We start from the raw sequence: 12,098 nt of genomic DNA on the forward strand, positions 1-12,098 counted from the left end.
TTGCAATTACCTCTTGTCATGCCCTGAAATGAGAAATGTCCTGCCCACTATCCTTCCTGCCCCTCCTACAGTGGTATTCCACTGTCCATTGAACCTACACAACATACTCGTCCATCTGTACACAACCCGTGCTCCCAATCCCCTACCCCATGGCTCATACCCCTGTAATAGACCTAGATGCAAGACCTGTCCCATACATCCTCCTACCACCACCTACTCCAGTCCGGTCACTAACATCACCTATCCCATCAAAGGCAGGGCTACCTGTGAAACCAGTCATGTGACTTACAAGTTAAGCTGCAACCACTGTGCTGCATTCTATGTAGGCTTGACGACCAACAAGCTGTCTGTCCACATGAATGACCACAGACGATCTGTGGCCAAGAAACAAGTGGACCACCGTGTTGCTGAACATGCTGCCAAACATGATATCCCTCATCTCAATGACTGCTTCACAGAGTGTGCCATATCGATCCTTCCCACCAACACCAGCTTTTCCAAATTGTGCAGGTGGGAACTTTCCCGTAACCCTCCTGGTCTTATCCTTTGTTAGTCACTGTCCTCACCCATTCAGCCCCCTCCCTGTTCCCACTCCAGAACTACACAGCTGTCATTTCACCGCCACACCCAGTCTTTTAATTTCTTTATATTTCTCTCTTTTCTGCTACTTACCCCCCCTCCCCACCTTCTCTCCATCTAAACTGCAGCACTTCACTGTCCGCCGCCTCCACCATACTATCCCTCCCCCTCCCCGCTCCAGCCTCCTCCTTACCCCCACCCAGTTGCCAGCCCCATCATGCACTGGTGCTGTTGCTTGCAGTGTAGTTTCAGTTGTCTGAGACTGCAGACATGTGTGCAAGTTGTGTTTGTGTGAGTGTGTGCGTGCGTGGGTGTATGTGGGTCTATTGCTGACAAAGGCCTTAATGGCTGAAAGCTACAATTGTGTGACTCTTTTTGTTGTGCCTATTGTGACTCACCATCTCCACTATAAGGTGAGTTGCAACTTTCCTATCTTGTAAATGCTTTGTGTCATGTTTTCTATGTTGGTTGTTAGCATTCATCAAATATGTCCTTTGGTGCTTTGATGTGGTTTTTGTAATTGATTTCCTCAACTACCTGTTTGGGATATTATGGAATACTTACATTGTTTTTCCTATTGGGTCATTTAAGTGCCAACATATGTACTCATCTCCAAACAACCATTCTTATTAAAACGTGGTATGAAATAATTAGATAGTGACTGAACATCACCCACAAAACATTTTTCGCCACGTTTTATTACTGTATGAACATGAATAATTTTACTTATCTGGAATATTTTCCCATATTTGACATGAGTTGCATTCATTGTTGATGCTTCACTGTATCATTGAACCTTTGTGCTCCTAATACTAACCTCTACTTGTCTTGTGGTATTAGACGATGTCTGTTTGGAACTTGCGAAGTTCCACATCGTATTGATTCACATTCATGCATACTTATTTCTTGTGGATTTTAAGATTTGAACTACTTGATATTGAACTTTCTTACTGGTTAGTACATGGTGGTTTGGATTTTTCAGGTCTGTCCGATCATCGCAAATGTAGGCCTTGAACACTTTCAATTTGGTTTGAGGTGTCTCATGCCAAATTCTAGTTTCATGTAGTTTTGCTTACTATATCAATTTGATCTGTGTTTCAGTTGTGATGTCATGATTTTGGACTTCCTTCAACTATAACTTGTTTTGTGGTCCTAGAATAATTTGCTGCAATCGCATTTACTATGAGTGGATGAATCCTGTACCGTTCTATGAATTACTCCAGTCTCACTTAACAGCCTGGAGGGAATTTTCCTTTGCATTTTCTGGAATATACTTTAAGTTAGTGTTTTTCTATGATTTAATGTAGGATAACTTTGGAATCTGATATGTCATTCATGGACACAAATATACATTTTGTCTGGTATAGTAGGTTAGATTTTATGCTATCAGCTTGAATTTTCTTTTGTCACATTGTATTATACACACAGAATAACTCTTTAAATTGAACAGTTCACCATACTTCTGAATCAGAAGTTACACTGTGATTAGATAGATTAACAATTATGTGATATATTTATATATGAGTAAACTAATGATGATTTTGTGCTGATGCAAATTTGAAATAAATGAGGAAAGAGTTGGAACAATATGATGTGAAATGGAGTATGATAAAACACAACACTTTATACTGAAAAACTGTTTACTACATTTGATAAACTCATGAAGGTGAGAGGCACAGTAGTTGCGATAACAGAGGGGTTATTCTGAGAAATAATTAATTTTGTTTACTGATGTATATTCTCTCTTATTTAAGGACACTGATATAGACATAATCATTGACCATTAAATTAAGAAGACGATACTTTTCTTTGGTCTATTGAAATTCTGACATTGAAATCAGTTTGATACAGCATCTACTGTCTGGCATTCCAGTTGAGGTATGTTATTGTTTGGGAAAATAAAGTATGACCACATTGCGACTGCATATTAAAAAACAAATAAATAAAAATTAAAAAATTATGTGATACTATATCCATAACTTGACATCCAACTCACATTAACATTTTTTAGAGGTAAGACACAATTTCTTAGGTAATAATATATGAACAATTGAACATAGCAATAAGGAATCTCATAGAACATTCAATGGAGTGCATCAAAAGGGCACCAAGATGACAAAACTGTGAAATTTTATATGCTTGTATTTTTCTCTTTGTTTTCTTTTTTCTCTGCCACAGTGAGAGAAATTTCATTTTGTATCTGAGAAAGTTGGCTGACAAACTATATACACACAATAACACATACCTCACATTAAAATTACATATGCCTTATAAAATTTCGTTATGGTAGTAGACATTTTTCACACACACTAATTGTCAAATTGTTTGTTTGTTTCACTAGTCATGATTATATTCTCTTAATTTTAGCCAGAGATTTAGAAGGGCTTTGTCTCTCTGTGATAGTCAAACCTCTTTGGGGGGGGGGGGGGGGGTATTGTAATACCATAACCCCTTTTGGAATCCTGTATCTTGTTCCAGGCTCATCTCCACTCACCTGAAGAGGGCATGTAAGTAAAATTAGTAATTTACACCAATTTAATTTGTTGATTTGACACTGTTTACATCAGGCCTCACCAGTATATAGAATGAAGGAAACTTGTTGGATAAAAAACTAATGTACCATCATAATTTACACACAATACAAACTACAGGCTCATGGTAGGAAGAAAATTGCTATTGTAACTATGGAGTAATTAACGATTTAAGTTCCAATATTTCAAGTCCTTGAGAGACAGCTATTTGTATGTTTTTTAAGTCAGAAATTGTTCATTTTCCTAACACAAATATGACATGATGATTTTTCACACACAATCAAACATGCTCATGTTCTAATTGGTGTTACATAATAGAACTGTAATTACAACTATATAAAAATGTAAAATTTTACTCATATAAAATTTAATTAATTGAATCTAGGCCTTTCATTCAATAAAACTAATCGCTCTGTTCACCTGAAAATAATTTTACTTTAAGTTAGTAAAATAATATATGCAAATTAATGGAATATATTGGTGCAATGATAAAACATTTATAGCCTTAATAGAAACAGATTATTTTCTGGCTTTGTATGAAATTATTCACTGTTATCCCATGTAATTTTCTATGTAATTTGGTAAGATGTATGTAAAAACTTTAATTGTTAAATATTCAAAATTCAATATATAGCAATCAAAGTAATTGTTTAAAACCATATAAACAGAGGTGATTTGTATGCCACCATAGGTCAGTCTTAGGCCAGTCTTACATCAGTCTTGGACTGATTTTGTATCAACAGCATGTAGTCAGAATTTGTACGTTCGCCGCTGAAAATCTAGCATGTGAAATAAAATTCTCAGTGAACAAGAAGCACTGAAACTTGCTTATACCATTACATGATTCCCATGTGGTGATGCAGTAACATCAAGATGAACCTACAGCAGCATCAAGAAGCAGCACCCCAGATCATACAACATCCGTATTATTTTTTGATGGAGGGTATCCATAATAAGATGTGGTATATTGATGATGGTTTTCCTTGTGTTAAGCAACGATATACATCCCAAAATTTACCACAAAAACATTTTGGCCAAGTTATATTACAGGGTGAGGAGATGGACAATGAAAGAGGGAAAGAAGGGATGGTAAAAGAAAGGGAGGAGGAGACGGAATTAGAGAGGAGACGATGAGATGGACAGAGGGAGAAGGAGCAGATGGAGAAAAAGAGGGGCACAGAGGGGACTGTCTGGTTGTGAAGATAGAGGAGGTGGGCAGAGAGAGGGGGCAGAGGAGATGGACAGAGAGGAGGGAAGGAGGAGATGGACAGAGATGGGTGGAGGAGGAGATGGACTAACAAACAATTGGACTGAATAAATACCTGGGCAACAAGGGTACTCAGCAAGTGCATATTATAAATATGTATGTAAGCATATAGCAGAGAAAGGGGAAACAGCAGATGGACAGAGAAAGGGGCAGGAGCAGATGGATACAGAGTGGGGGCGGGGGGACTAACAGAACTGAAATAAATACACACCAGATAAACATCGAGTACTCGCCTAGCCTACTAATAAATGCCTTGCATTTACTCTAGCAAACACTGTTCATGCCACCAACAGACACTGCTTTTAAAAATGCCATGCATTAAACTTGTAGAACAACTTACCATAGTCTGCTTTTGGAGTAATTCGGCAAGCTGATCAAGTTTCCCAACGCATGTCTGTAGTAATTGAGCTGTTTTGTACCTATCACAATCCGGTGAAATACACTCAGGTAAAAAATGAGCATTCACTGGTCTTGCAATCCATTGTTGAAAGAATCGCTGCAATAGATGAGAAATATTTACAATTTTCATATTCTTAAAACGAAAATGGTTTCTTTTTTTTTTAACAAAAAGAAATAATCTTAAAAAAGAAATAAACCACAGAATCATGGTCAATTTCTTCAAAATGTTGTAAATTATATCAAGTACATGGAAGATTTCATACCCACATAAATGTGCTTTTGATGTGGTCTTCAGTGCGAATTATGGTTTGATGCAGCTCTCTATGCCAGTCTATCCTCTATAAGCCCCTTTACCTCTGTGTAAATAGCATAACCTACATCTATTTAATATTCAAGCCTTCTCCCTCAACAATTTTTACCCCACTCACTTCTTTCCATTACCATATTAAAGATTTCTTGCTGGCGCAGGGTTTGTCCTTTCAACTGATTCCTTCTATTAGTAAACTTGAACCACAAATTTCTTCCTTTTCCAATGCAATTCAGTAACTCTTTATTAGTTATTCAATCTACCCCTCTAACTGTCAACTTCCTTCTTCACCAACACATTTCAAAAGCTTCTATTCTCTTGTTGTCTGAACTGAATATCATCCACATTTCCCTTCTATATGAGACTACACACCACACAATACCAGAACAAAAAGCTGCCAAACACTTAAATTTATACTTGATGACAACACTTTCCTCTTTTTCAGAAACTCTTTGCTTGGCGTTACTAGTCTGCATTTTATTCACTCTTTACTTCATCCAATGCTAGTTACTTTGCTGCCTAAATAGCAAAAATCATTGACTACTTTTAGTGTCTCATTTCCTAATCTAATTCTATTAGCATTGCCTGATTTAATTTGACTATATTCCATTACCCTTGTTTGACTTTTGTTGATATTCACCTTATAACCTCTTTTAAAAACACTATACATTCCATCCAAAATCTTCCAAGTCCTCTGTTATGTCTGATGGAATAACAATGTCATTGGTAAGCCTCACAGTTTTTCTTACTTCTCCCCGAACTTTAATTCCCTTTACAAATTTATCCTTGGTTTTATTTACTGCTTGCACAATGTATGGACTGATAACATCATGGACAGGCTACAATCCCATCTCACCACCTTCTCAATTACTATAATTTCCTACCCTTCAGTTTTTATAACTACAGTCTGTTCAAGTTTTAGATAACTTTTTTATCTTGAGAATTTCAAAGTGTGTATTCCAATCAACACTGCCAAAAGATTTCTCTAAGTTTACAAATGCTGTTAATGTAAGTTTGCTTTTCTTCAATCTATCTTCTGAGATGAGTTGTAGGGTCACATTTTCCTCCTTTTCCCCAGAATCTATAGTCATCTTCCCTAACATCAGCTTCTCCCAGTTTTTCATTCTTCTGTGAATACTTTGTGTCAGTATTTTCCAAATGTGACATATTAATGATAGTTCTGTAATTAACACCTGTTAACACCTGCCCTTTTTGGAAAAGAAATTATTACATTTTTCTTGAAGTCTGGCAGTATTTTGTCTATCTGCTACATATTGCATACAAAGTTCTAAATTTTAATCATGGCTGGGTCTCCCAAGAATCAAAATAATTCTGAAGGAATGTCATCTACTTCATGGAAATGTTCAGAATTTGGTCTTTCACAGCCCTCTCAAAATCTTCTAGCAATATTATACATCCTACCTCACCTTCATTTACTTCTTCTTCTGTTTCTATAATACTGTCTTCAAGTTCATTTCCCTTGTGTAACAGCTCTATACATTCCTTCCAACTTTCAATTTTCCTATCACCTAGTCACTGCTGCTTTGCCAGACGCCACTTGCAGTTAAGAGTAATTTTTAGTTGCCAGTACCCCCTATTGACTGCTTCATTTGTTACATTTTTATATTTTCTCCTTTCATCATCGTCACGCCGGCTGGTGTGGCCGAGTGATTCTAGGCGCTTCAGTCTGGAACTGCGCAACCACTACAGTCACAGGTTCGAATCCTGCCTTGGGCATGGATGTGTGTGATGTCCTTAGGTTAGTTAGGTTTAAGTAGTTCTAAGTTCTAGGGCACTGATGACGTCAGATGTTAAGTACCATAGTGCTCAGAGCCATTTGAACCATCATCGTCACACATTATCCATGGGATTTATTTGGCCCTGTCTTTTTGCCTATTTCTTCCTCTGCTGCCTTCTAGATCATCTCTCAAGGCTACCCATTCACATTCTAAATTGCTGTTTACCCCTATTTCATAAGTCATTGTCTAATCCTTACTTGCAAACTCTCAGCACCCTCTTGTTGGTTCAATTTGTTGAAGTTCCATCTCCTTCAATTTCTACATTTCTGCAATTTCATCAGTTTCAATCTTCTGCTCATAATCAGTAAATTACTGTCAGACTCCACATCTACCACTGGAAATGTTTTGCAGCTTACAATCTGACTTAAAAATCTCTCTCTCTTGCCATTATTTAAACTATTTGATACCTTGCAGTTTCCCCAGGTCTTGTTTCCATATACAGCCTTCTTTTATGATTTATAAACCAGATACTAGCAATGACAAAATTGTGCTCACTGTAAAATTCTACCAGGTGGCTTCCCTTTTAGTTCCTCCCCCCAGTCCATGTTCTCCTTCTATTTTTCCCTCTCTTCCTTTTTTTACTATCAAGTTCCAGTCCTCCATCAAAATAAAATTTTCATCTCTCTTAATTCCATGAATAATTTCTTTTTTCTCATCAGAAATTCTTTCAATCTCTTCATTATCTGCAGAGCTAGTAGGCATATAAAGCTGAAATATTGTGGTGGGTGTTTGCTTCTTGTCAACCTCAGCTGGTCTAACGCATTCACTATGCCGTTCATAGCCCTGCACCAGCATCCCTATTCTCTTTCCATTTTAAGAGCTGCTCCTGCTTTACCCCTAATTTGATTTTGTGTTTATAATCCTGTACTGACCTGATCAAAAGTCCTGTTACTCCCGCCACTGCACTTCAGTAATACTCACTATATCCAACTACAAACTACCCACTGTCCTTTTTAAATTCTCTGACTTCCCTATCTACTCAATTAAGGGACCTAACATTTCATATTATGACCTGCAGACCATCAGTTTTCTTTGACAGCTTCCTTGTGAGTAATCCCTGTCTGGAATCCATTGGGAGGCTATTTTATCTCCAGAATATCTTACCCAGGAGGATGCCATCACTATTAAACCATACAGTATAGCTGCATATCCTCAGAAAATATAATGGTTATAGTTTCCCTTGGTTTCAGCCATTCACAGTACCCACATAGCAAGAACATGTTGGCTAATGTCACAAGCTAGAACAGTCCGTCATCTGGACTGGTGCACCTGCACCTACTGAAAATGCTGCTGCGCTCTTTGGGAACCACATGTTTGTCTACCCTCTTCACAGATACCCCTTCATTGTGGATGCACCAACAGCCCTTCATTGTGGATGCACGAACAGTAGCACTATCTGCATCATAGGTATATGCAAACCATCTCAGCTTGGTAAGTTGATCTTATAAAAGCTTCCAACTGTGAATGTTAAAATTGTAACAGTTTTCATTCCTAAAATCACAAGTGGTGAGCACAGATATGAAACAAATACTATAATATAGCATAGTTCTGTTTTGGGACCATTCTCATTTCTTAACTGAATTAATTATAAGGGGCATTCAAAAAGAAATGAGCTGGAGGCATAATTACAGAAACCAGTACCTGTATGTTAGAAGTGCTGACCCTGGCTGTTGAGACACTTATCCCACTGTGACACAAGGCGGTGAATGGCTCTCTCATGAAATTCCTGGGCCTGCGATGTTAACCAATTCAGCACGTACAGCTGGACATCATCATCCGACGTGAATCATTTGCACCTTAGAGCCTTTTTAAGGGGACCAAAAATGGCGTAATCACAGGGAGAGAGGTCCAGACTGTATGGAAGGTGGCCGAAAACCTCCCATTTGAATTTCTGCGAGAGTGCCACGACTGTGTTGGCCATATGAGGCTTTGCATTGTCATGGAGCAGAATAACTCGACGGGTGAGATTGCCTGGTCGTTTTGATTTTATTGCTTGGCAAAGGGTGGTCAATGTTTGCGAGTAATGCTGGGCATTCACTGTTGTCCCGTGCTGCAGGAAATGAATCAGAAGGGGACCATTTTTGGTCCCCTTAAAAAGGCTCTGAGGGGCAAACAATTCACCACAGACGACGACGTGCAGCTGTACATGCGAAACTAGTTAACATCACAGCCTTGGGAATTTTATGAGACAGCCATTCACTGCCTTATGTCACAGTGGGACAAGTGTCTCAACAGCCAGGGTCAATACTTCTAACAGACAGGTACTGGTTTCTGTAATTATACCTCCAGCTTGTTTCTTTTTGAATGCCCCTTATATATAAAAGACAGTTCTATTAGTTCTAAAGTAAGTCTGTGTGGAGATGTTATGTCTATTCTGTGATGTCTAGTCTAGTCTGTCTGTCTAGTCTGTGATGAATTGGAGATCAGCTGTACCACTGTTGCCAACAAAAGTAGGCAGTTTTTCAGTTGAAGCCTTTTTAATGTTATGACCACTAAAGCATCAGTCACATAATTTATATTTAATGGATAAATGACACTGGTGTGGAAGATTCAAGTAAAAAGCAAAACTGTCCACAACTTAAAAACTGAATTGCTAGAAGTGGTCATAACAGACATGGCATGCCCTCCTATTCAACTGACTAATGAAATAACTTATCTAAACAATTGGAGAGCAACCAGACAAAACGTATATTGTCCACTTGTGGGCAAAATTGATTTCGATATAGGTTTCCGGCAGTATTTTACATGCTCTACATGACCCACCAATCAGACTGTGTCTATCTGTCTGCAGCTTGTGGTCTAGTGGCTAGCGTTACTGCCTGTGGATCACGGCCGGGTTGGGGATTTTCTCCGACTGGGGTCTGGGTATTTGTGTTATCGTCATTTCATCATCATTCGTAAAAGAAGTGAGATTGGAGTGTGCAAAGATTGGGAATTTGTACGGGCACTGATAACCATGCAGTTGAGCACCCCACAAACCTAACATCATCATCAGAGTGCATCTATTTGTATACTGTGACATCAAAAAAGTATCTTGAAAATGAGCAGTTAAAACAAATCGTATATTGTCCACATGATTGAATGAGTTAGAATATATAATGTCCACCATTTATGTTTCACTTTGCTTTTGCTTCATCTACTTTGGCAGTATGGTCAAGTTTAACACCTGTCTAGGCTTGCAGCTATTCAAAGCTTTAGTCAGCATTATTGCCTTCTGGTATTGTTTGACGTTTTAGCAAAATTGTTGTTGTTAGTACTGCATTGCGGCAGTATGCTGTTGTGTTTTGTGTGTACTGCATCCAATGGATTTAGAAAAGGAAAGTGTGACTGTAGGGGAGGAGCATAAAGATCGTGAAACACAAAAAAGAATGATGAAGAAATCAAAAGGTGGAAACAGAAATCAGGTAAATCTTTGGTTTATACCATCTTATCAGACAAACAGAATCTGTTTCCATAACATTCATCAGTAAACAATGCAAAGATAAACAGCACTTTCTTTTTTTGCCCAGACATCATGATAAAGATACTCATTTAATGAATTTTGACCCCCCCCCCCCCCTGCCAACATAGAGAGGTTGTTTTAATTGCTGATCTATCCCTGTAAACGTTCTATGTACAACCAAATAAAACAAGAAGATCTGGATGTAAGTAGTCCAAAGAGTCGGTGCATCCACGAAGAAAGTGCCAAAGTAAAACCAAAAGCTGTCACAGTGAAATATCACGTAAAGTGGGGATTTAATACAGATTCACACTATTTTTCATTGTATTTTTTCTTCTTAATGAAGTGTATCTTTGTACTGATACTAAACAGGAAATGACCCAACAGACTCTGAAACACTTGCAGTTAATGTTCCAATGTCCTAATCTAAACAAAGAACATTATTACTTTACAAAGTAACTATCACGTGCTAACTTGGGTTTTTGTAAATTGCATGTGAAATCAGAGGGGGAGAAAATTCCTGTATGCTGCATTTTTTCATAAACTCTTTGGTATTGGACAAACAAGATTAAATACCACTGCGAAACGAATTGCATCTGGGAGAGGAGTAACAGATAAAAGAGGGGGGATGATCACAATATTGGCAAGTATGAAACTAAAAAAAGCATTTGGTAGAATTCTTATCTTCACCCAAAGTCATTACAACTGGAACAAAAGCAAAAGACTGTCTCTCTTGTGTGAATTAAATATAAACAAGCTTTTCAAATTATACGACAACTGATCTCAAATTTAAAAAAATCATTCTTCACCAGAATTTTCAACTCCAAATTCAAACTGAGTTTTGGCTTCCCTTCCAGTGATAGATGCAGGTATTGCCTTAGAATGCAGCACAAAATTCAAAGTGCTGTAAATACAAATCAAAAGAAGAAGTTAATGACTGAACTTCATGCTCACAGGCTGAAAGCTTGAGCTATTCATTAATTAATGAAGCAGTCACCACATGGAAATAAAATGTCTGCTTTTGACTTGCAGCATGTCCAGCCTCTACAAAATTGAATATTGGAGAGGCATATTATGCCTGACAAATTGCATTTTATAGCTTCTGTGTAACAAATATAAAAACCACACACTCTGTTTTCAATGTATGGAATCAAGTCAAGCTGGAAGAGGACCACAATAAATTGCATCAGTCATTACAGATTTTCTTTCTAAAATGTCCTTTGACCGGGCTACCACACCTCTCAGACTCTTTGCTGATGGGTGTGGTGGCCAGAATAAAAATCAACATTTGATTCATGCTATTGCATTCTGGCTACTGAAAAGTTCTCAATAACATATAAGGAATGTGTATCTATATTTTCCAGTTCAAGGGCATTCCTTTTTACCTTCAGACATGGTCTCTGGATGAGTTGAGAGAATACTGGACCAAATTTCAGAATTTTTGAATCCAGAGAAGTATGTACAGATCAATAATGAAGTTGGGAAAATGTGGGTAAATGGAAAAGACTGGGAGCTTAAGAACTATAAAGAACTCTCAAAGGAATGGAAAAAGATAGAAGGATCAGTGAAGTAAAAAAAGAATAATTTTGAAAAAGTCAAAACTGAAGAATGTCAGTGGTCAGGATATAAAATTTAAAACAGAAATTCATTATTACTTCGATGACCCTTATAAGTCATTCACAACATCGTCAAAATATGGACAGAAGACGTTCTCTGCTACTGAAACACCTATACTAGCATTGTCAAATATAATGAAGGAAGAGAAAAGGGAAGATGT

The 12,098-nt window shown here is 37.7% G+C and overlaps 1 protein-coding gene across 1 annotated transcript in view; it reads right to left on the reverse strand.

Annotated features, from left to right (window-relative positions):
* LOC126176364 (testis-expressed protein 47-like) overlaps positions 1-12,098 on the reverse strand; it is a 124,264-nt gene that overhangs the window by 9,455 nt on the left and 102,711 nt on the right. The window contains exons 4-5 of the mRNA XM_049923519.1: positions 4,718-4,873; positions 3,023-3,073 (exon numbers count right to left, since the gene is read on the reverse strand). Coding sequence (XP_049779476.1) covers positions 3,023-3,073; positions 4,718-4,873 — 207 coding nt within the window. The remainder of the gene's footprint in view (positions 1-3,022; positions 3,074-4,717; positions 4,874-12,098) is intronic.

Source organism: Schistocerca cancellata, chromosome 3, assembly GCF_023864275.1.
Source record: "Schistocerca cancellata isolate TAMUIC-IGC-003103 chromosome 3, iqSchCanc2.1, whole genome shotgun sequence".
In the NCBI taxonomy this organism is placed as follows: domain Eukaryota; kingdom Metazoa; phylum Arthropoda; class Insecta; order Orthoptera; family Acrididae; genus Schistocerca; species Schistocerca cancellata.